Raw genomic sequence first — 24,838 nt, 5'->3', positions numbered from 1 at the left:
GTAGATTTGGGTGAAGCTTAAATTTTTGGTGAGTTTGGTGACATTAAACCTGAGGTGAGTGATAATCTTGGATATTTTGATATCTGGGACAACATTTCTTATCTAAGATCATGTTTCTTATAAAATGTGCATTTGTTTTCTATTGCATTCACTTTTCCCCCTCCCTTTTACTCTTCAGCTGGCAATTCTTTGGTCCAACAAGGTGGACAGCCGCTCATCCTAACCCAGAATCCAGCCCCAGGTCTGGGCACAATGGTTAGTCAACCAGTATTGAGGCCTGTCCAGGTCATGCAGAATGCCAATCATGTGACTAGTTCCCCTGTGGCCTCACAACCAATATTCATCACTACACAGGTGAGTAGGACTCTGAATTCTGGGACTAGTGAAGAGGAGATAAAAAATGTGAATCTTTGACTTAGTCTTCAGTGTCACTAGAGATGATTCTAAGTCCCGTCTTTTGACCTCGCTTTCTTATTTGCTATTTTGTAATTTGATGCTGACTCTTGTAGAAAGCTTAACATAGCTTACAGCTGGGTAATTTCCTCAACCCTTAGAGGGCTGTTAAGTGATTTGAGGTCTGGGCAGAAATTAGTGGGAAAGCTTGGATCCAGAAGCCTTAACACTTGGCCCTGAAGGCTTCTTGCTCTTTGCTGTTTTTCTTAAAACTGGGTATGTTGACTTTTGGACATCTGTGTGTGAAATTGGTGAAATATAGGCACATATTTGGAAGGGAAGAAAAGATGACTTATTTGGTCTATAATGTGAATTGGAGTTGAAAGCCTAAATGCTGAATGTGGGATGTAAAGGCAAATGCTTCTCTTTGCCTGTGACTTCCTGAGTTACAAACCCTTTGCTTAGAAGTGTGCCAGAGATTTATGGCCTTTGGGAATAATTTCTTACAATTGTTTGTATGTTGAATCACTCTAGTGAATACTATAATGTCATTTTTCCCCTTATATGCCTTCAGTAGGTTAGCGGCCAGTTTTTGGCTGAGTTTTTTAAAGCTGAGATTTTTCTTAAGACAGAAAATAGGTTTCATTTTTGCTTATATGTACCAAAGCTTATTCTTCAGTTTTGATATTTTATCACTCAAAAGTTAGCCAAAATTCCTAAATTTCTCCATGTCAGTCATTTAAAAACTCTTAAGTCTAGAGAGAGGTACCATTAGGTAAGAGTGTGGGAATTTTTTGGATGTAGGCCTTACTGCAGTCTCTACTAGTGTTAGCTGATCTCCATGTTAAAGATCATTTTGCTTTTTAATGCAGGGATTTCCTGTAAGAAATGTCCGGCCTGTACAAAATGCAATGAATCAGGTTGGGATTGTGCTGAACGTACAGCAGGGCCAAACGGTTAGACCAATTACACTAGTCCCAGGTAAGGAAAAATGTCTCTCCGTGTGGAATAAACTTGCATCCTGAATATTTGTTTTTATTGTCTCAATAGGTTGTTTAGAAAGAGTATTTAAGGAAACTCTAAAATATAAAAATCATATTGATTTAAGCCCTTTTTTTTGAAAAACTGTTTCTAACCTTTGGCCGGGTTGGTGGTTTTATTTTTCCTTTTTACTTTTTACCACCCTTCATGAAGTAGTAAAGTAGGATTTAAATAGTCAGTTTTATGTTTCTCATGTTTTAGTCAGTTATGAAGTTTGTTCTCCTGAAGGATTATTATGAACACAAACTCCCAAATTTTGTATTGCTTATAATTCTACTCATATACATGGTGAACTTATAAACTTAATTTTGATCTAATTTTATAGTAGGGGTTTTTGGATATAAATTAAATAAATTACATACCCTTTGAGGATAAATATTGCTGATGACTAGTTTTGTTTTGTTTTTTTAAGAAACCGAAGTGCAGGATAATTTTTAAAAATCTTGTAGTCCCCCACCCCTGCCCAGTTCTTTATTTAGTGGCTAACTTAACTATAATTCAGGCCAAAAAGGAATATCTTAGTTGAGTTGTTGTTAAGGGTATCTCTGCAGCCTGTTTAAGTTGTTGTTGTCGGTCTTGGAGCCCACAGAATGTTTTTGGCCTTTAGTCCGTTGAGCTTATCCTATCTTGTTCTGATATTTCTTGTGGAAATATATGTCAGTGGAATTGTCTATAGCTGAGCCAGGAAACTCATCTTTGGGACACCCTGGTAGAGTGGCACAGTCAGTCTTCTATTTGAGTTTATTTGAGAGAATGGAAGACTCCTTTAGTATTCTGAGAAAGATTGCTTTTTTCCAGGACCATGTCTGCCCTCTGGGCCTATATTTATCCATATTGCCTTCCACCCTGTACCCATTCTTTCTCTTCCAAGTTTGACCTTTTTCTTTCAAGGTCAAACTCCTCATCATATTTTTAGAATGGAAAAGCAGTGAGTGGGTAAGGTGTTTTAGGAGGAATTGATGGGAGTCTTTTTTCTTCAGTTTAATGTTTTATGGGCTAGTTATTTAGGCTAGGTTCTTTTATTAGCTTGCATGCCTATTACTTTCTTAGCGATATGCTATTCTTGGTAACCTGTGATGGTCACCAATCAGTTTGGGGAAATGACCTTTCCCTGTTTCAGTATTTTCAGTAAGGATAGGGGCGGTGTATTTATTATAGGTGAGCTTATTGACTAAGATTTGGTACTTTTCTTTATCTTTCTTTTGAAGCCCCAGGTACCCAGTTTGTTAAGCCAACAGTTGGAGTTCCACAGGTGTTCTCTCAGATGACCCCAGTGAGGCCAGGCTCCACAATGCCTGTGCGGCCCACCACCAACACCTTCACCACCGTCATCCCAGCCACTCTCACCATCCGAAGCACCGTCCCACAATCCCAGTCCCAGCAGACCAAGTCCACTCCCAGCACTTCCACTACTCCCACTGCCACACAGCCGACCTCCTTGGGACAACTAGCTGTTCAGCCTCCAGGCCAAGCCAACCAGACCTCAAACCCCAAGCTAGGTGAGACTTGGGAAGAGGAGCTGGCAGAGCCGGGACGGGGTGGTGGGTGGAGAACAGATGATTATCACTTGGCCAACATAGCTCCCTCCTTCCCCTCTCCACCTGCAGTGAGCATTACCAGCTTTGTCACTGTGAAGCGACCTGGGGTTACAGGTGAAAATAGCAATGAAGTGGCCAAACTGGTGAATACCCTTAACACCATCCCTTCCCTGGGCCAGAGTCCCGGGCCAGTGGTGGTATCCAACAACAGCTCTTCCCATGGCTCTCAGAGAACCAGCGGACCTGAGTCTTCAATGAAAGGTACAATAACCTGAAGGACTCTGAGCAGCCAATCATTCAAAAACATTAATAAATATATGTTGTATCAGAATTCTATACTATGAGATAGAGAAATAAAATAGAATACAGTTGCTACAATCTGTTCTCGCAGAAGCTTCAGTATAGCAAAGGGGATAGCCACTTGTGAAAAGTGTAACTGAATCATCAACAAAGAATTTTGTAATGGTACTTTGCAGATTAGTGAGATGGATTGATCAGATATAGGTGGTACAATCAAAAGATGGCTTCATGGAGGAGATGGATTTCTGAACAAGGTTTTAAAGTGAGGATTTGGTACAGAGGTTTTCACGTAAAGAAGGATATGATCGTGAGGGTTTTCAAGGGTCTAGATCAGAGGTCAGCAATCTTTTTCTACGAGAGACCAGATAGTAAATATATCAGGCCTAATGCACAATATGGTCTATATTACAACTACTGAACTCTCCCATGGTAGTGCAAAAGCAGCCGCAGACAGTATGTAAATGAATGAGCGTAACTGTGCTCCACCAGAACTATTTATGGACTCTCATTTTTTAATTTCATGTAATTTTCATGTGCCCAAAGATCTTATTCATTTTTGCTTTTGTTTCAACCATGTAAAAATGTAAAAACCTGCAACAAATGGTGTTGGGAAAAACGAATATCTACGAGCAAAAAAAGAACTTGGACCCTTACCATATATAAAAATGAACTCAATAAATCAAAGACTTAAGTATAGAGCTAAAACTGTAAAACTCTTAGAAGAAAACATAGGGGGAAATCTTCACGATGTTGAATTTGGCAATGATTTCTTGCATATGTGACACCAAAAACACAAGCAACAAAAGAAAAAGTAGATAAGACTACATCAAAACTAAAGTGTTTAGGGCAACAAAGGATGCCATCAGCACCAAAAAGGCAACCTACTGAATAGGAGAAAATATCTGCAAGTCAAGTATCTGATAAGGGGTTAATATTCAGAATATATAAAGAACTTCTACAACTCAACAACAAAGGAACAAACAACCCAATTTAAAAATGGACAAAGGTGTTGATTAGACCTTTCTTCAAAGAAGATATACTATGCAGATGGCCATTGAACCCTGAAGCAACACTAAACATCACTAATAATTAGAGAAATATAAATGAAAACCACAATGAGGTACCACTTCATACCCATTAGGATGGCTGTTACCCAAAAAACAAAATTAACAAGTGTTGGTGAAGATGTGGAAAAATTGGAAATCATTGTGCATTGCTGGTGGGAATATAAACTAGCATGGTTTTTACTATTGATATATTTACTACAAAAAAATAAAACATAAAATTACCATATGATCTAGCAGTTCCACTTCTGGGTATATACCTAAAGGAATTGAAAGCATGGACCCAGCATTTGTACCTGCATCTTATTATTCATAATAGCCAAGAGGTGGAAGCATCTCAAATGTCCATCAGCCTATGAATGAGTACACAGAGTGTGGTATGTACATATAATGGTATATTGTTCAGTTTTTCAAAGGAAGGAAGTTCTGACACATACTACAACATTCATGAACCTTGAGGCCATGATGTTAAGTGAGCCAGTAACAAAAGGACAAATGCTGTATGATTCTACTCAATGTGAGGTACCTAGAGTAGTAAGAGTCACAGAGACAAAGTAGAGAATGATGTTTGCTAGGGACGAGGATGAATGGGGAATGGAGAGTTGTTCAATGGGTATAGAGTTTCATTATTGCAAGATGGAAAGACTTCTGGAGATTGCTTGCACAACATTGTGAATGTACTTGTACACTTAAAATTGGTTAAGAAATAAATTGTATGTTATATATATTTTACCATAATCGAAGACAAAAAATAAAATCCATTCTTAGCTCATGGGCCAAAAAGAAACTGCAGCTGGCTGGGTTTGGTCTACGAGTCATAATTTGCTAACCCTTGGCCTAGAGTAAGAAGAAGAATGGTAAAAGGAATGTCCTTCATAATGATTTCTCATGCCTGCCTACCAGCCTTGATATATCCCTCAGGGAGTGTAACCTTTTTCCAAAAGGCCAGTAATAATATCCAGTATCATCTTATTAATCTTACCAGTGCTTCTCACTTCTTCCAGTGACCTCTTCCATTCCCGTGTTTGATCTCCAAGACGGTGGCCGGAAAATATGTCCACGGTGTAACGCTCAATTCCGTGTAACTGAAGCTTTGAGAGGTCATATGTGTGTAAGTGATAACACGTTCTGATGGGGATCCAGTTTAAATAGCTACCACTACATAACTCCTATCATATTGGGAGCTTGTGAAGCAGGGATTCTAAAAGGACTTGGAAGCTTTTTAAAGTGTTGCTTTGTCGTTTGAACTGCTTTAGACTAGTTATATACTGTGGAAGGTCATAGGATATATTTAAAGACTCTCAAATAGATCAGAACCTATGAAACCTTAATTCCTTAGTTGTGGTAAATTTTGAAACTGCATGGGACAGTTTAGACAACCAGAACTCAAACCAAGTTGGCTTCAGCTCATTTTCTGCTTATGTGTCATTAATGAATCAGGAGTTATTAACCAGTTCCCATTTCTAACTTTATTGGTTTTTTTGGTATTAGTTCATATGCAAAGATTGGAACTTCTTCCTGCCAGGGAGCTCAGAACCAAGTTATGCTAGTGAGTGGTTAAGGTAGCTGTAAAGCAGGAAGAAGTACAAGATATGTTGTTTGGAGTGACATGTGGCTCTAAATATATATACACTAGAAAAAGAAAGACACTTGAAAGTACTATAGAAAACTGGAGGGTGAAAACTAGATGAAACCACCTAGAAACAGAGAGGTTGAGGGGTTATCATACCCTAGCCCCCGGGATAACCAGAATGACCAGACGTCTTCTTTCTTTATAGTACTGTTGTCCAGAAATGGTTGAATACCAGAAGAAAGGAAAGTCTCTGGATTCAGAACCCAGTGTCCCTTCAGCAGCAAAGTCCTCATCACCTGAGAAAACAGTTCCTGTTGCTTCCACACCCTCTTCAACACCAATTCCTGCTTTATCACCACCTACCAAAGTAACAGAGCCAAATGAAAATGTGGGTGATGCTGTCCAGACCAAGCTCATTATGCTAGTAGATGACTTTTACTATGGACGGGATGGTGGCAAAGTAGCCCAACTCACAAACTTCCCTAAGGTTGCCACGTCTTTCCGATGCCCACATTGTACAAAAAGGCTAAAAAACAACATTCGGTAAGTGGTTTTTTTTAAGATTTTATTTATTTATTTTTAGAGAGAGAAAGGGAGAGAAACTTCAGGGTGTGGTTGCCTCTCATGTGACACCTACTAGGGACCTGGCCCACAACCCAGGCATGTGCCCTAGACTGAGAATCAAACCTGTGACCATTTGGTTCGCAGGCTGGCACTCAGTCCACTGAGCCACAGCTGCCAGGGCATTTGGTAAGTGTTAAAGACCCTTGGAGGTTACCTTAGACAAGACAAGACTGGAATTTTCTTATGTTTAAGATTTTTTCTTTGGAGAATGGCCCTATTATCCAGTCTTGCTAAAGATTATCATTAAATCAATAGATAGTACTACAGAAGGTGAAATTGTGGTAATAAATAAAATATAACTGGATAGAGTAAGGGAGACCAGTGTATCTCCTTCCATAGAAGTCTTAGTTTTAAGAACCTTTTTCTGCACTCAGAGGAAGTGGAGGGAGGGGAGCAGGTAATGTCTGTTCTGTGATTCTGTTGTTACATGTCTGCAAGGCTACTGATTTTTCTGTATGTTTTCTGTACTTTGTGCTGTAACCACAGATTCATGAACCATATGAAACACCACGTAGAACTCGATCAGCAGAATGGTGAAGTGGATGGTCATACTATCTGCCAACACTGTTATCGCCAGTTTTCCACTCCCTTCCAGCTCCAGTGCCACTTGGAAAATGTTCATAGTCCCTATGAATCGACTAGTAAGTTTGGAAACTCTTAAATTCTAAGGATGTACTGAGCTCTTTATTGTTGAATGGCACTAAGGGGTGCTGGTTGTATTTATTTATATGTGGGTAACAGTGTAAAGGAAGTGCTTCGTGTATTGGTAAGTCAGTTCCTTACTTCACTTGCCCTATTTTCTTTTAAGCCTGACTTATGTTCTGTTCAGCATGAATTGAGTTCAGTGCTAGATCCTGAATTATGAGGGGCTTTGGTTCAGGACCACTGGAGAGAGATACATGTAGTGGATTTATCACCTAGATCCTTTTATAGAAGGAGCACCTGTATTTGAACTTCCATTTTAAATAGTCCCCTGGTAGGCTTTATGTAGGATAGAAGACAATATTTATTATAAAGTACCTTACAATTGAGACAGTGTTTTTAAAAAATTAAGTCATTTACTTAAGACCATACAGCTCAGTAAGATGACATTGCGAGACTTTGAGCCCAGTCTTCTAGAATATATCCTGTGTCCTTCAAGGAATTTCTAGTTGAAGGCACAAAAGTTATGTAAATATAGGAAAATGTAAGAACAACACAGTACATTTATTATAAACATAAGTGTTGTATGTTTCACCAAGAGTAAGTGAAATAGTTTAGAGAAGGAGTAAGGCCCTTGTGGCGAGATTTCACAGAAAGTCATGTTTAAGTTTTTAGGGTCTTTAAATATAAGAAGGATTTAGATTGATGGTAAGTAATAAGAAAAGTTTTTAGGTGATGGAAAAAAAACATGAGCAGAGGTGTAAAGACCAGAAATCTGCATATGATTTTGATGCTTTTGCTACAAATTAAAAACGTCAACTAAAATAAATAATAAGGGCATCTATTCTGTCATTTAACTGAAAGGGCTTCAAGCCCAGAACTTGAGTGTACTGCTTCTCAGCATTTCTCTGGTTTCTGGCTGTGTTAGTCTCAGGCATGACGCTCAGACACAAAGTCATACAGATGAAGAATACAGATGAAGAAAAGACCATACCTTCCTGTGTCTTTTCTGAATCTGTTTCTTATAAGGTGGAATTGCTTTTCCTTTATAGCTCCTTGACCGTGGTCGTGTTTGCATGGGGAATGGGGTTGCCATGAGTGGCTTAGACTAGTACTGTTCAAAGAAGTAGAAAGTGAGCTACACATGCAATTTAAAATTTTTAGTAGTTATTTAAAATAAGGTTTTAAAGAGCTGAAGTTAATTTTACTAGTATATTTAACTCATGCAAAATGTAGTTACTGGAACATGTATTCGCAATTTTAAAATTAATGAGATATTTAACTTTTTTCCTGTTAAAAAAGATCTTTAATGTTGTGGTAACTGCATGGTGACAGATGATTGCTAGACTTAGTGTGGTGATGACATTATAAGGTTAACAAATGTTGAATCACTATATTGTACACCCAAAACTAATATTATATACCGTCTACTTAAAATTTTAAAAGTGAAAAAAAAATTCTTCTATATATATTACACTCACAGCAAGCCTCAGTTTGGGCTTACCATGTTTTAGGTGTCTGCAAGCCACATGTCCCTGGGGCTTCACCATATTGGACAATGAAACTTTAGACTAATCATTTAAGAGTAGAGTGGATATTGAAATCAACCATCATACCACTATGTTGTAGTGGCAGAGTAGCCAATTTGGTCCAGGTTAGGACCCCAAATTCTCACTGTCAGTGATAGGAGGCCCAGAAAACTCATTTGCACCTCCAGTGAAAATATCTAACTCATTTTTATACAGAATCTGGTCAGTGGGTTTTTGTTGGTCCATTCATGTATGTGTGGACTGTACATAGGAAAGATAAGTGGAAGTTTTTCCTTTATGGAAAGAGGAAACAATACAGAACTTCATCAGTCTTTTTCTGTTGGCTTACTATTTTGTTATCCCTGATTTTTAGGAAAAAAATATTTTACTTTTACTTTCTGGTGTTTTAAAATTAAATTATAGATATAATTATATTTTGTTCCTAAATACTTCAGTGTGTGTCTCTAAAAATGACATTTTTCTCTAAATAACCAGAGTTCCTTTGTCAAGACCTAACAGATTTAATCATAAATTAATCTCTAATATCTAGTCCTTTTTAAAATTTCCTGAATTGTCCCCAAAACATCAATGGATTAAATATATTTAATTAGAGTGACAATGTAATCTTAATAGCATTGTGTTTTTCTTCATACTGTTCAAGGGCAATAAACTGAGGAAGAGGTAGGGTTGAGGAGGGAGTGCTTCAGGGGTCTTAATAACCAAGTTCAGGTGTTGGGAGGGTACTGTATGGAAAAAAAGACTTAATTGCTTGGTGAAATCTTGCAGTACATGGAGTGTTGAGGTTAGATGAGCCTTAGAAAGGCATAAGGATTCTATCCTTCCATAATTTGGAAAATAGAAAGGAGACACTGTTAGTAGTTAATACCTGTTCTCTCAAACTAAGAGACCAGTTAGGTGTTAAGATGGTGAGGTTAATGGTGCTGGGGAGGGACAGTGTTAGGATAGTCACTTTGGAAAATCAATTCTCCCTCTTGAATATTTTCCGTACCAGCTTCTTCCCCTGTTGAACAGATGTGAAAGGTTACTAGAGATCTCTTAAATTCCACTGATGTCTTAGGTTCCTACCTCACTGATTTTCTTGATAGAAGATAATACATATAAATCTTAGCTTGGTATTTGTGATTAGAAATTGCTTGATGTTATTATTATGAATGTTGTGTGACAGCTGTAACAATAGAGCTGATACGTAGGTTGTAGGAAAAGCCTTTGAGGTTGAGTGAAATTGCCCCGGGAAAGCATATAGAGTAAGAAAGGGTTGGACAAGAGGTTGCAAAACACCAATGCTTCAAGCTTTTCTAGAAAGAAAAAACTAAAGAAGTTGAGCAAATGGAATTAAGGGGTAAGGTGGACAAAACAGGAGAAAATATTGTCATGCCCCTAACAAATGTTTCCCAGACATGTCATGCACTTCTCTACCTTCATGTCTTTGCTCCTGTTCTTCTCTTGGCTCCTCTGCCTGCAAACTCTCATTCTTCTTTCAAGGTTCAGCTTATATGGCTTACAGCTTTTCCTCCTTCCTCTAAGTGCAGAGTATTTTATTTTTGTATGAATGTGTCCCTGTAGCACCTAATGTACCTTCAGGCAGTGGTTCTATATGGGGTGCAGACCCGTTTGAGAATAAACACAAAACTTGTGAATCCTCTTTCTAGAAAAATAGACAATTTTCTTCTTTTGCAAATAATTTCAGAGGATACTTGGATTTCCTGAGACCTCTTTCCTGGATCTCAGATGAAAACCCCCTGGGCTTTTCTGCATGTTTGTTTTACTTTATAGAATTAACTTCACTCATCTTTTTGGGGGTGGGGACTGGAGTTGGACATTGTCCAGTAAGTGCTTCAGTCTTCAAATTCATAGTTTCTGTACTTGCAAAAACTTGAAAGTAATTTCAGTGACAATAAGAAAAATATAAATAACCACCTATATTTTGCTTCTATAATTGAAAATATGAAGCAATCAAAATTTTTACCAAAAATTCAGAATTGCAACCTTATAGGCTACAGTTGACAAAATGTGCAGTTCCAAAATTGTTATCTCAAATTTGTTAGCACCGTCATAACACAATAACTCCTAACAAGGCAAGAACTTCTATTCATGATTCTCAGTTTTTTAAAGGACAAATTCTTATTAGAATTCATTTAAGATGTTCAATAATGCTTACTGAATTATTAATATGAGTTAATCATTGTCTATCCTTGAACAAAAGAATGAACTAACATAGTATTTTGAAAGAATTGATTTGGTAATGACATGGAAAAATAAATACTGTATTTATTGGTAAAATAGGAGGAGCTGGAATTCACCTAATTAGCAGAAGGAAATTGTGCAGGCTTGTGACAAGATTTTGCCTGTGAGATTGGAGAAGTGACACTTCCTAGATTTTGAAATAATGGTGACAGAGCACAGGGGTATGGATTCAGAGATAGTACCCAAGTTTTGAGTTTAAGAAGAGGTGGGGTAGTGAGAATGGAAACAGTGGGAACCGGGATGCTGCGGCTTTAAGTTATAATTGATGGTAGACTGTCCAATTAAAATGGCCTTGTAGATAATTCAAAATCTAGAATGGGGCTTTGGTAAGAAGTCTGAGCTAGAAACAAGGTTAGTTCTTATTAGGAACAGAGATATAAAGACAGAACCATTTTAAAGAAAGAGACTAAATGATTTTTTAACTATGGAAAATGAAGATATGGAACTCAGAAAATACAATGGGTCAGCGGGACCTCAGTCTTATTGTTAGGTGGGTTTACTGATCACTGTTCTTCTTACAGCCAAGTGCAAGATCTGTGAGTGGGCATTTGAGAGTGAGCCACTGTTTCTCCAGCACATGAAGGATACTCATAAGCCTGGAGAGATGCCTTATGTTTGCCAGGTATTGCCTTTTTCTCTAGAGAGCTTTAGCTGTTTTACTCTCAGGCTGAACACAAAGAATCCACTCGTGACCATTGCTGAACACCTACTGCACACAAGCAGTTTCAGGAGCACTGAGGAGATACAAAAGAAATAGTAAACACAGGTCCTGTTTTTAGGATTCTCCATGTAGGAGAAGAACATGAAGTTACAGACACATGTACTGAGTGAGTGTCCGTGTCCTGAAGTTGCCCTTTGGAGATGGACAGAGAAAACTTGGTTCCTCTCATCCTCTTATCCAAAAAACATGAATTGTTCTCAGACTTTTCTGTCCTTTCCCACTTTCATCTTAATTCACAGTGGAATTTATCACAAATGTAGCCCTGTATTACAAAGTCAGAAAAATGATTTATATATATATATATTTTTTAAAGAAATTTTGTTTTCATATTTTAATATTTTTGTTGATATGTCCTTTTTGAGGCCTCAGTTGTTTGCTCACTCTAGCTTACTTTCCCTGTTACGTGACTCAGGTGTGTCAGTACCGCTCCTCACTCTACTCGGAGGTAGATGTCCATTTTCGGATGATCCATGAGGATACGCGGCATCTGCTGTGCCCATACTGCCTGAAGGTCTTCAAAAATGGCAACGCATTCCAACAGCATTACATGAGGCACCAGGTACCAGGCACTAAGCAATTACCATTTTCTTATTTTTAAAATTTATGAATGCTGGGACCAGGGCCAAGCTAGGGAAATAATTTTGATAGAGAAGAGTATACAGGGTCTGGCACAAATAGTGCCCCTTTGTATTACAAAATCTTTTATTACAAAATTATAAGCATGTAGTTCTGTAACTTCACACTGCACACTCAAACACACCATATGACATTTTAGGTGAAATGTTCAAATTAAAACTATAAATTACTGCACTCATAGTATTACCCTACCTACCACACTCATGCAGGCATTACTTCTGTTGGACCCTGTACCTGTGTTTGCAAAAGTTTACTGCATTTTGATTATATACATTGCACTAGGCTTAGGTGCTGAGAGATTTACTGGCAGACAAGACAATTACACAGTACGATAAAGCATGAAGAATGTTGTGTTGGGGGAATACAGAGCATAGAAAAGCATGTACCTATTTGGGGAGCCTACTAAGGCTTCCAGGAAGAGGAGTGTTCAAGACCTGAAAGGAAGAGTAGGGATGAGCCAAGTGAAGTGGAGTGAAACACTGTGCTGGAAGGCACAGAATGAGAGTGTGGAAGTTCAGGGAACTGAAAGAAGTCCATTGTGAAGTGTAGGGTCCAGGGGGAGGTTGGCAGGTAGAGAACAGATTATGGTGAACCTTGTAAGCCATGAAAAGGCAATTAAACACTGTAATAAGTCATTGGGAAGCCATTAAAGGGGTTTTTAAGTCCTGGAGTGATGTGTTCAAATTTGTTTTTAGTTATGATTACATGGGCTGCATGAAGGAGAGTAGATTGAAGAAGATTAAGACTAGATGTAGGGAGACTAGCCAAAGGCTTTTTCAGTTTAGGTGAGAGACGATAGTGGCTATTGGCTTTTGAAATGAAGAAAAAGAAGATAGAGTTGAAAAATATTGACAAGGTAAGTGACGTTTATGATTTTAGGGATTTATGATATAGGGATGGTAGTGAGGGAGTAGCAAGTTGAGACTAGTGCTTAAGAATCTGTCTTGGGCAATTGAACGAACAGTGGGTCTATTTACTAGGGAAAGTATAATTGGGGGAAGGATGTAAATTTGAGTATTCTGAGTTAGTGGTATCTGTGACATCATGTAGTTGTCTGTTAAACTGGTAGTTGGATGTGCAGACTTAGGAGAAAAGCCTGGGTTGTGGAAAAGGTACCTAGTAGACATCATTCTGTCAATTCAGTGGATTTTAGACCTTTAAGTGTCATCCTAGCTACCACCCCCATTACTGAGAATAAGATGAAAGTTTAGGGCCCTTAAAGTCCTGATCCTCAAGCCTGGGCCATTGTCCTAGTAGGAAAACCAGAAGATTCTTGGTGTCAAGGAACGTGGGAGAAGGGGAAAGTATATTTCGAAGAAAAGGTTGTGATCAAGTGTTGCAGGAAGCTATCAAGCAAAAGAAACTTTGAGGCTGACCTTAACGGGAGCTGCTTTGTTGGTTAGTAAGGTGGAAGTCAAATTTCAGCAGGACAAATGAATGAGAGCTAAGGAAATGGAGACAACTTCTTTAAAGAAGTTTGCTGAGGAAGGCAAAGACTGAGGCAGGTGGATCCAGGGGAAGAGGTAGTGAGGGAGAATTTGTTACTGTGTGTGTTTTTAAGATGTAATACATGCGACTTTGTTAAAAAATGCTATAAGAAAGGAGGCGCCAGAGAAGAGCGAAGGTACGTAGAGGGCATAAAATGGAGAACAAGATGGGTACACCTGTGTTTAATGTTCACATGTGTGCAAAATGCCCACGCTGTCACTTGTAAACACCCTCTTGGACTCACGCACTCATTGCACAGTAGTGACTGCTGAATATCCACCACAGATTTGTTTTCAAATAGCAGAATGGAGATTGGTCACTTGCAACTCAGCTGAGACTATACAGCCTCCTATCCTAAGAAAGAAAATCATAGGCATGCATCCTTTTGTTGAAGGACTTTAATACACAGCAGTCTGAATCCTCAAAATGGTCTGTCTGACAGGGAAGGATATCTGTATAGGTTGATGTTTTAAGAGGAAAAAGAGCAAGGTGTGAAAAGTGCTATTATTTCTGTTGTCAAAGAAAGGAGAAGCAGGGAGGTGATGATGGAGAGGTGTATGTCCATAACATGGTTATATGCATAGACTAGACTGTCCATGAGAGGAACCCAAGAACTGGTAACAAGTTGTTTTTATGGAAGGGAACTAGAGATCAGAGTTGAAGACAAACTTAAAATATGAAGGTGTACAGGATAAAAAGTATGATTTATTTTTACCATGTACATTTTATTGCACCTAAAAAATACAGAAGAACAATTTCCAGAAGTAGATAGCACTGTCTGCCTTGAAAAGATCAAGTACGAGTGAGTAAAGCTTGAGTCTGTCAATCCAAATTACTAAAGCAAGTCAGGAAGAGGTGATTTGAGGACCTAGTCATTCTGGCTTTGAGTCCACCTTTCTTTGAGACTGGGAGGTGATGAATCTCAGTGGGAGATTTTTGCTGTTGTGTATTTTCTTACTCTGAAATTATCAACAGAAAGGTGGGAAGAATGGTATGGTTGGCACTGATCTACCTTCTCCTCAGGGAAGAAAAAGATTCTCTTTTTTTCCCTCCCTTCAGAAGAGGAACGTTTATCATTGCAACAAATGTCGGCTGCAGTTTCTCTTTGCCAAGGACAAAATTGAACACAAACTTCAGCACCATAAAACCTTTCGTAAACCCAAGCAGCTGGAAGGTTTGAAACCAGGCACCAAGGTAAAGGGTTTGTCAGCATTTCCTTTACAGACTCAGGAGAGGAGTAGAGGTTTTCAGTATCTGATCTCTAATTGTTTCTTCCCTTGACCCACAGGTGACAATCCGGGCTTCCCGAGGGCAGCCACGAACTGTTCCGATCGCCTCCAGTGAAGCATCTCCCAGCACCTTGCAGGAGGCAGGACCACTGACCTCATCAACAGACCCTTTGCCAGTCTTCCTTTATCCTCCTGTTCAGCGTAACATCCAGAAGAGAGCTGTTAGGAAAATGTCAGTGCCTTCTTCTAGAGGCCAGGGGCTTGGTGGGCATGACTATTCCTCCTACCAGTGTAATCTGGTCACTCCCTTTTTTTGGTCCTCACTTGAGGACATGCTTTTAGAGAGAAGGAAAGGGAGGGGGAGGTTGAGAGGGAAGAAACATTGATGTGAGAGGGAAACATCAATCAGTTGCCTTTTGTTTGTGTCCCAACTGGGGACCAAACCTGCAACCTAGGCATGTGCCCTCATTAGGAATTGAACCCACGACCTTTTGGTTTACAGGGCGATGCTCCAACCAAGTGAACCACACTGACCATTGCTAAGCTGGTAGCCTTTTAGCAGGATCTGTTGTCTAGGCTCCCTACAGTTTGGGGAGCCCAGGGGCAATTAATTAAATCTTTCTTGTTTCTTGACAGGAGTGTCATGGGCCGGCAGACATGCCTGGAGTGCAGCTTTGAGATCCCAGATTTCCCCAATCATTTTCCTACTTACGTTCACTGCTCTCTGTGTCGCTATAGCACCTGCTGTTCTCGAGCCTATGCCAACCACATGATCAAGTAAGTCATGATTGAACCACTGTTTCTGTCTGGGAGTTGAGATTCTCCAGAACTCTTTTTATTCTCTCCCCTGTTTATAGTATGTTTTCTCTTTCAACTCTTAGAGCTGTTTTGTTCATCTCTCTGAGCAGAGTAAGAGGCCAGCCTATGTTCATTTGGCTTTGATGGGCTGTGTTCTGATTTTGTGGAATCTTTTACTCAAAGTGTTGTTCAAGGATGAACAGCACTACATGGAAGCTTCTTAGAACTTCAGCCTCTGCTCCCCCCCCCCCCCCCCCAGGCCTTCTCATTTGCAGTGTCCATTTTCATAGATCCCTTTCCCTCACTGTGATTCACATGCATATTAATAAAAAGTTATATGGTAGGAAAACTGGCATGAGTTAAGGTTTGGATGGATTGACTAGGCATCTCTTTTATTGGGTCATAGTGGGTGGTGATCTCTAGTTTAGACAACAGAACCCTGTAACTCATACCACTTATTCTTCGTCTTCCTCAGCAATCATGTTCCACGGAAGAGCCCCAAGTATTTGGCTTTGTTTAAAAATTCTGTGAGGTAAGGGAAAACTAATTGGTGGTCTCTGAATTTTTCACGTTGTTACCTTAGATCCTTTTAACTGTTTGGGGGAGGGTGGGTGTGTGCATTAATTTGGGAAAGATAAGAAAGGACACTCCTTTATTAAGGTCTTAAAGCTTAATTCTCTGTAGTTCACTGCTGTATTTGACTTCTGTACTCTTGGCTCTTTCTTAGTGGAATCAAGCTGGCCTGCACTTCTTGTACATTTATTACCTCTGTGGGAGATGCCATGGCCAAGCATTTGGTATTCAACCCCTCTCACAGATCCAGCAGCATTCTGCCACGAGGTAAGTAGGAGAAATGTGGGGTTGGCAGGACAAGAAAAACATAAGGATATAAGTGATGTCACATGAGTCAGAAGCATCCATACCAGGAGTAACTCCTCACTGTTATGACGTGCTTCACAACATTGGAAGCATTCTAACCTGAAATTATGTAAGACTTTAGTTGGTAGTAGGTTTCCTTTTTTGGTTGAAATCTCAAGACACTGTCTTTAGAAGCTTGTTTCTTCACTGAGTTAACTTTTTTTTTTTGGTCTCATTTTCCATAGCGCTCACTTGGACGTCTCACTCAAGGTAACAGAAACTCACTTTATGGTTTATTTTCTTCTTTTGCAGTGCATTTGGTCTATTATTATTATTATTATTATTATTATTATTATTATTATTACTGTTACTTTGTTTTTCTGGTCTAACTGAGGTGTTTCTTCTCTTTGCTAACCCTTTAGGCACGGCCAGCCTCGTGACAGAGTGCATGACCGGAACTTGAAGAATATGTACTCTCCTCCATCCTTCCCCTCTAATAAAGCTGCCACTGTGAAATCTGTGGGGGCCACCCCACCTGAGCCTGAAGAGCTACCAACGCCCATGGTCCAGGCACTTCCGTCACCAGCTTCAACTGCAACCCCACCACCCACTCCCACTCACCCCGAGCCATTAGCCCTCCCACCCTTGGCTACAGAGGACGCTGAATGTCTGAATGTTGATGACCAGGATGAAGAGAGCCCAGTTACCCAGGAACCTGAGCCAGCCTCGGGGGGTGGGAGTAGCAGTGCAATTGGCAAGAAGGAGCAACTGTCTGTGAAGAAGCTTCGAGTGGTACTGTTTGCCCTCTGCTGTAATACAGAACAGGCAGCTGAACACTTCCGAAACCCCCCGAGACGCATTCGCCGTTGGCTTCGTCGCTTCCAGGCCTCCCAGGGGGAGAATCTGGAGGGCAAATATCTGAGCTTCGAGGCAGAAGAGAAACTGGCTGAGTGGGTGCTTACCCAACGAGAACAGCAGCTACCTGTAAATGAAGAGACCTTGTTCCAGAAGGCCACCAAAATAGGACGTTCTTTGGAGGGAGGGTTTAAGATCTCTTATGAGTGGGCTGTGCGTTTCATGCTGCGGCACCACCTGACTCCCCACGCCCGGCGGGCCGTGGCCCACACCCTACCTAAGGATGTGGCAGAGAATGCAAGACTCTTCATTGAATTTGTACAACGGCAGATTCACAACCAGGACTTACCGTTGTCTATGATTGTGGCCATTGATGAGGTCTCCTTGTTTCTGGACACAGAGGTGTTAAGCAGTGATGACCGAAAGGAGAATGCCCTGCAGACAGTGGGCACGGGGGAACCTTGGTGTGATGTGGTCCTGGCCATTCTGGCAGATGGCACTGTCCTCCCCACTCTGGTTTGCTACCGAGGACAAATGGATCAGCCTGCTAATATGCCAGACTCTATATTGCTAGAGGCAAAGGAAACTGGCTACAGTGATGATGAGATCATGGAGCTGTGGTCAACCCGAGTGTGGCAGAAGCACACCGCTTGCCAGCGCAGCAAAGGCATGCTTGTGATGGACTGTCATCGCACCCACTTGTCAGAAGAGGTGTTGGCTATGCTTAGTGCCTCTAGCACTTTGCCTGCAGTGGTCCCAGCAGGCTGTAGCTCCAAAATTCAGCCGTTAGATGTATGCATCAAACGAACGGTCAAGAACTTCCTGCACAAAAAGTGGAAGGAGCAGGCTCGGGAAATGGCAGATAGTGCATGTGATTCTGATGTCTTGCTGCAACTGGTGGTGGTCTGGCTGGCTGAGGTGTTGGCTGTCATTGGGGACAGTCCAGAGCTGGTTCAGAGGTCCTTCCTTGTGGCTAGTGTTCTGCCTGGTCCTGATGGCAACATAAACTCACCTACAAGAAATGCTGACATGCAGGAGGAGCTAATTGCCTCCCTAGAGGAGCAATTGAAGCTGAGTGGGGAACAGTCTGAGGAGCACTCGGCTTCTACACCACGACCCAGGTCATCTCCTGAAGAGACAACTGAGCCTGAAAGCCTTCACCAGCTCTTTGAGGGTGAAAGTGAGACCGAGTCATTCTATGGCTTTGAAGAAGCTGACCTAGATCTGATGGAGATTTGAGTGTTGGGGTCATGAGGGGTGGGGCGGGGAGTGTGAGGGAGGGTAGAGGGGTTAGGGAAAAGGGGGTATACCAGGTGGAGTATTTGGTTTATATTTTTTAATTTTATGCTACCACTGGCCCCTGATGTTGACTTATACTTCCCTGTGGATTTGTGGATTATTAGGAAAACCAATAGTGATCATGTCTGAGCCGAGGAGCTGTCATTCACTTATACTAAAAACAGGTTTTTGTGACTTTTTTTTAAAATTTAAATCACTGTGTTTGGTATTTTTCTGACAAAATCAAGAAAAGAAAAAAAATCTATTGTGGACAAATGTTAAATATTTTTGTTTCCCCTTTTACCTCAATTGTGTCATAGTACATCCGGGTTTGTTTGTTTCACTGTGTGGCCACTGTCTTTGGGCATGATGCTATCCGACCATTGTCAATGTGAGGACATTTCTGAAGATGGGAGAGAAAAATATGTAGCTCACAAACTGGTTTATTATATATATGGATAAAAAACTTTTTTCATTGTGGTCTTAACACTTTTATATAAAAATGAAAATGGAAAAAACATCCCACTGAACTCTCTCTTCCTTCTCCTTTCTTACCTTCCCTCTCCAGAGAAGTTGGTTTCTACAGCAACCCGATATAAAATTGTGGCTTTAAAAATGCATGAAACCACCTTTTATCATCCAGAATGATGAATAGATTTTTTTCCTCACCACCCTCCCTTCAACAAAAATACGAGAAAATATTCTTTGCACTTGTGATCCTTGGCCCTTTTCCCTTTCCCACACCATCACTCTGGACAAAGGATCACACATGTCATTAACAAGCAAAAGGTATTGAGGTGATCACAATCTTAGGGTGGAAGCCATTCCCAGTGTGGGGGTCTTAATCCTGCAGAGACCCAGGGTCCGTCCCTGCTTTGTTGAACTTCATTTTGTTAAGTGGACAGCCTGCCTGTTCAAGAGACCACACGTCCTACAGCCAGGAGCTAATTTTGCAAGAAGTTAAATGTTGAATTTTAAGAAGAAAATACCACTTGTTGAAACACTGCTTACCCTGTGGCTTTCTCCTATTTCTCTTAATGCTTAGAGAAGAATCTGACTTGAAGAAATACATGGGGGTGTGCACAAAGAAAAAGACACGAATCTTTATTTTTCACTGCCAGCTTCAAGAAAAATTTTTTCTACAGTTTGCATGAGGGGTTTTTAAAAAATTGTATGTACTCATGGTTATAAACTGAATTGTACTGTAACAGAAAAGGAACAAAAATCTTAAGTCCATCTCCCACGGCAACACCATTTCTTCTCTCCATCCTGAGTCTTTGAGCAACGTTTCCTTCCTATGAGCCAAGGAGGCAACCTGCACAGGCTTATAAATGGTTCATCTTTAAAATGTACATAAGTGGAACGTTTAATAAAGTGAAGGGAAATCAGTTTATAAACAATGTTTCCCCCTCTCCTAGGTGACCCTATTTTAATAGGCTTTCACGGACTGGCACATGCGTAAGATGTGATGGGCCTTGTGGTACAAGTGTGACGTTTGTTACCACCCGTTTCTCCTCACCCCAGTCTTTCCTGTTTTTGTTTTTTTAACCCCCAGAACACTAGAACATAGTGAACTGGAGGGATCCCTCCCATAAACAGCTTGGCCATCTTTGGAACCTGTGGCATCTGAAAAATGAACTGAGGATCCACTTGGGCTTCTCTCCCCCAAGTTTTTTGCCTGATGCCATTTTTGATAGAATATGAACTTTCAAGTCAATCCTTTGCCTTTCAGAAAGATCAAGAACTGGTCAACTCTTATCTACAACGACCTAATTCTTCTCTTTGGTAGTCTCCGCAGCAGCCCCAGCCTTAGCAAAGCTGGGTTCCTGGCCTCTGCACACTCTGTGACTCTTTCCTGATGGGTAATTTTTGTGAGACCATAATACCAACTGTGGGTCAGCTGGGTTTTGGCCAGGAAGTTATCTTTGTGGATTCCAACCGCATGGCTTAGTAGTAGAAGGACTTTTTTTTTTTTAAATCAGTTTAATCAATAAAAGTATTTATTGACTATTTTCTGTGTTGAGACTGAATGTGTGTACTCAAATTGAAAGCTCATGGTTTTCTTTAATGTACTAGTTTGTTGCAATCATGATGCTACAAATGAAGGCATGTTTTGATTTCTCCCTCTTCTCTCATCTCATGAATTTCTACATGTTTTGGGGTTTCCTGTCCATATTTCTTTCTCAAAAACATATGCACCAGAATTACCTAGGGCATTCATTTTAAAATTCAGGTTTAACACTGTTCTGAAGATGGAATTTGGCTAATCCCCCAACCGAATGGACTCCCAGCTATGCTTAAGGACATTTTAATGAACACATAAAACTTGTAGGTTTTCTGACACTGCTAGAAATTAGTAATAAGTCTGAACAATAAACATTTAGGTTACAGGTTGAAATTACTTAGGATTTCCCATACAGAGGCTGAATGGGGAGGATTGAGGCTGTCAGTTCCAGGTTGAGGGTAGCCTTACATAGAATAGCTCTACTAAGTGCCACAGTTTATTTTTGAAATGGTGTTTTTAACTAAAACTAATTTGTAGCCAATATTAACCAGGAACTGTTTCATAATCTAGTACATGGGTGGAAGTGTTGAAAAATATTAAACAAAAAACCAGTTAGATTATTCCACAAGGATTAAGCCTGGCTTCCACACAAAGCTGCCTTCACAAATGACAGCAGTGGGCCTTCAGTACTGTCATGCAGAGGACTCCATGTGCTATAGAACCAAGAGCCAGAGGTTCTCTGATCAGGGAAGGAGATGGCACATGGCAGTACTCAATGGTTTTACTCTTGGTGTAATCTAGTCAGACAGAATGCAACTACTCAGCAAGTGTTTCAAAAGATTTATTTTACAAAAGAAAAGTCTACCTTTGAACCAGGCAAGTTCAAAGTTGGAAGAAGGGTACAACTTCAGTTCTGGATAGTGCGTCTGCATTTCATTCAAAGCCACTAAAAAGGAAGATAGCATAATAAAATTGTGAAACTACAGGGAGAGGAATTTTCTAAAAGCAGTTCTAACCAACCAAAACACATTACACCCAGATATTTTTGGGGTTGAGATTTCAAAGCAGGGGAAAAAAAACTAGCTTAGTGTAAGCCAAGGTGTTGCCCAACTCTTCCACCACCTATTTTTCTACTGTAATTTTAATTTCAGTCACCTGATCATGTGGGCAATATCCCAGTTGGTCTCAGCAGACAGTGGTCCCTCTATTTCAACACCTTTCTCGGTCACAGTGGCAACTTGAAACTGAAAGAAAGCAGAGCTCTCAATGAAAATGCCCACCCCCACATGAAAGAAGTCTCTGGAGCTTGTCAAAGGTCAAGCAGAAGGTCTTTTCCTAACATGAAAATAGGAGAGAAATGGGGCAGACTGTTCTTCAAAGCACAGAAACCCCAGGCAAGTATTCAAAACTTGCCGATTAGATCCCCATCACCTTTATCATTCCCTCCTGCCCTCACCCGGTTATAAGAACGGGCATCTCGATAGTACAGGACTCGCATGCAACGTTCCACTAGCTCTCGGGCCTCAGTTTGGCTCAGCACTGGCTGCTTCTCCAGAACTTCTCGAAGCAGAGGCTAGGGAGATTAGAGAAAAAACATGGGAGATAATCAGGGGCTGAATACCAGGGTACTTGTCTCAGATCCATGGTGTAATATACACAAATGAGTGAAAAGGAAACATTCCACCTACTACCTCATCAGAATACACTCTGCTTACTTGTGCTAAGACCCACCTGAAGGGGGAGTTCCTAGGGTGTCCTCTCTTTGCACGTGTCTTTTGACTCCTGGACATGCCTTGTCATTGGAATGTAAGTGGCATACTCATAGCGTCTGGACTACAAAAACAATCATCTGCCCAGCAATAGGGATCCTAGCCTGTTCCTCATGTCATAATTATAAAGGAAAAACAAGCACACAACCACTAACTCTATTGCCGTCTGTCTTCCCCTCTCCCTGACCTTTTAATTCACTACTTACCTGAGCCAAGTATGCACCATAGCCAGTGGCGAGCGAAGGGGCTTCATAGGCTACACCAAGCATGTCCACGTAACCAAGGAAGCTAACAAGACACAATAGGGCAAAGAACTCATTTCACCTTAGGTTTCTGTATCTTAGCTGAAGGATGGGACCATGGAGTCTAAGAACTGGGATTTACTCAGAGGGAAAGATATACTACACTACACAGGTAGTTAATATTAGGTTGTCAAGGAAATGTTACTTGTATTTAGATCAACCTCTCTCCATCAGAATAGCCTCCAATGACCACAGTGTTCCACAGGGGGTTCATCTTGGAGCGGCGGCTGTACATGGCCCTGGTCAGCCATGAATGAATAGCTCTAGGACTATAGCTGTGTCCATCTCCCAACAACTCCTCATCAATCCTTAAGAAGAAATTGTGAGAATATTAAAGTCATTATCTACATTCACACCCCCCCAACAATGGAAGGGCGTTACCACAATCCTTCCCATTTTACACCCCCTAATGCCAAAAACTTTATTGCAAACACTCCCACGTGTTCCACCCCCAACAATTCTCCCTGTCCTCCTTATTTTACAACTTCTTGACGAGCTAATCCCTTCCCTACTTGGGAACTATGCCCTGTTCTCTAGATGACTTACACCATCTGGCTGAGAACTTGCTTCAGGTATTGGAAATCAGCGTAGTCTCCGGAAGCACCCAGCATGGTGCTGTCGTTGACTCGCATAATGCGAGAGATGTTGCGGAAACGGGCCAAGGAACCGTAGGAACCCAGCATGTCTGCTGCAATCACCACTCCGCCTTCAAATTTCACGCCCAGGACCGAGGTCCCGGTCACCATGGGGTTCCTGGAGAGAGAGGCAGGGAGGTCTGCAGAAGCGGCGCGGGAAAGAGCCTAAGTCTTCCTGCGCAGTGAGTTCCGCTTCGGAGTTTCCACTGCTCCTTTCATCATCCCCTGGGCTCTGCGCCCCTCACTGCCCCTCGCCTTCCCCAGCTCTCTCGGAAACTGCCGGGCGAACCGAGCCCCACAGGCCCTCCCCCTCCGCAGGCTGAGGCGCCCAGAGCTTACTGGGTGCGCGTAATCGGACCTCCGTGGAACGCCGACGCCGGGTCCAGGAAGGAACCGGGAGTGGGCGGAATGCGATAAAACTGCCCGGGGGCCGGACCCCCGGCCCAGAGTCCGGACCGAGACTCCCAGAGAGATTCCATCTTAGTCACGGTAGCAGAAGAACTGAAAGTGCTTGCGCCAGCGGAAGCGGAAGTGATCTTTCAGTGCCACACTCGGCTTCTTCCTGCAAGCCACTTCCAGCGTCCATGCTGGTGAGGTCCGTACGGATTCTACCGGCGTTCTGGGTGGAGACCCAAGCCCCTAGAGTTGGAATTGCACGACATCGCCTCGCGTCGCCGTAGAGTTGAATTAGATGAGCGTGCCCTGGTGCACAAATTTAAGGAAGAAGTGGAGGGGGGGTGTGGAAGGTAGGTGGAGGTGGGGGGCACTTCAAGATTCTTACCCTCAGCGAGGAGGCAGAATTTCTCCTGTCCATTTTGGGTCCTTATCAAAATCCCCACATGAAACTACCAGTGAGTCTTACGCTGTATTTCTCATAGCAGCACCACATGGCAGGCATTATTGACCAATATGATAGATAAGAAACCGAGGCTTGGGTTGTAGTGATTTGCCCGATGCCACAGCTGGTCATGGTAGATCTGTCTTCAAACCCAGAATTTAAAAAAGAATCATACAGTTGCATATGCCCTGGGGTGTATGGAATCTCCGGTGGATTATTCACTCAATAGAACCTTGGACAAGTCTCTGAAAGTTTTATTAACAAATGCTCTTGCCCACCATGTAAGCAGCAGAAAAATTCCATTGACAGTGGGACTGAAACTAAATTCCAGGGACTGGCTTTTAAGCAGGATTGTGTTAGAGGCTGAAAGCAGTGTGTGGAATCAAACAGGTTACCCTAAAACCACTGTTATGGTAGTCCTTCCTACACAAAGGTATGTGCCTTGATTGAGAATCGA

The 24,838-nt window shown here is 41.3% G+C and overlaps 2 protein-coding genes across 8 annotated transcripts in view; one reads left to right on the top strand and one right to left on the bottom strand.

Annotated features, from left to right (window-relative positions):
• POGZ (pogo transposable element derived with ZNF domain) overlaps positions 1–20,842 on the top strand; it is a 49,439-nt gene extending 28,597 nt beyond the window's left edge. For 3 of the 7 annotated variants that reach the window (XM_045816804.1, XM_045816801.1, XM_045816802.1), the window contains 16 exons: positions 179–354; positions 1,266–1,374; positions 2,643–2,933; positions 3,015–3,233; positions 5,341–5,447; positions 6,115–6,452; positions 7,020–7,174; positions 11,491–11,591; positions 12,103–12,249; positions 14,874–15,008; positions 15,103–15,275; positions 15,680–15,820; positions 16,317–16,373; positions 16,569–16,681; positions 16,945–16,969; positions 17,122–20,842. In XM_045816804.1, the coding sequence (XP_045672760.1) occupies positions 179–354; positions 1,266–1,374; positions 2,643–2,933; positions 3,015–3,233; positions 5,341–5,447; positions 6,115–6,452; positions 7,020–7,174; positions 11,491–11,591; positions 12,103–12,249; positions 14,874–15,008; positions 15,103–15,275; positions 15,680–15,820; positions 16,317–16,373; positions 16,569–16,681; positions 16,945–16,969; positions 17,122–18,793 (3,959 nt within the window). In that variant the 3' untranslated portion in view covers positions 18,794–20,842. The remainder of the gene's footprint in view (positions 1–178; positions 355–1,265; positions 1,375–2,642; positions 2,934–3,014; positions 3,234–5,340; positions 5,448–6,114; positions 6,453–7,019; positions 7,175–11,490; positions 11,592–12,102; positions 12,250–14,873; positions 15,009–15,102; positions 15,276–15,679; positions 15,821–16,316; positions 16,374–16,568; positions 16,682–16,944; positions 16,970–17,121) is intronic. The other 4 variants (XM_045816805.1, XM_045816803.1, XM_045816807.1 and 1 more) reach the window with 2 other exon arrangements.
• Positions 20,843–21,662: 820 nt separating this feature from the next.
• PSMB4 (proteasome 20S subunit beta 4) lies at positions 21,663–24,058 on the bottom strand. Its single transcript, XM_045816822.1, has 7 exons — positions 23,883–24,058; positions 23,455–23,661; positions 23,070–23,216; positions 22,813–22,894; positions 22,294–22,410; positions 21,993–22,081; positions 21,663–21,783 (listed from the first exon to the last, which is right to left on the bottom strand). The coding sequence occupies exons 1-7, from the start codon at positions 24,020–24,022 to the stop codon at positions 21,771–21,773; spliced, it is 795 nt and encodes a 264-aa protein (XP_045672778.1). The 5' UTR covers positions 24,023–24,058; the 3' UTR covers positions 21,663–21,770.
• Between the last annotated feature and the right edge of the window lie 780 nt (positions 24,059–24,838).

Source organism: Phyllostomus hastatus, unplaced genomic scaffold (assembly GCF_019186645.2).
Source record: "Phyllostomus hastatus isolate PE091 unplaced genomic scaffold, TTU_PhHast_1.1 phas_scaffold_216, whole genome shotgun sequence".
In the NCBI taxonomy this organism is placed as follows: domain Eukaryota; kingdom Metazoa; phylum Chordata; class Mammalia; order Chiroptera; family Phyllostomidae; genus Phyllostomus; species Phyllostomus hastatus.
Note: the sequence above shows the minus strand (reverse complement) of the source record. Positions and strands in the feature narration are given on the sequence as shown.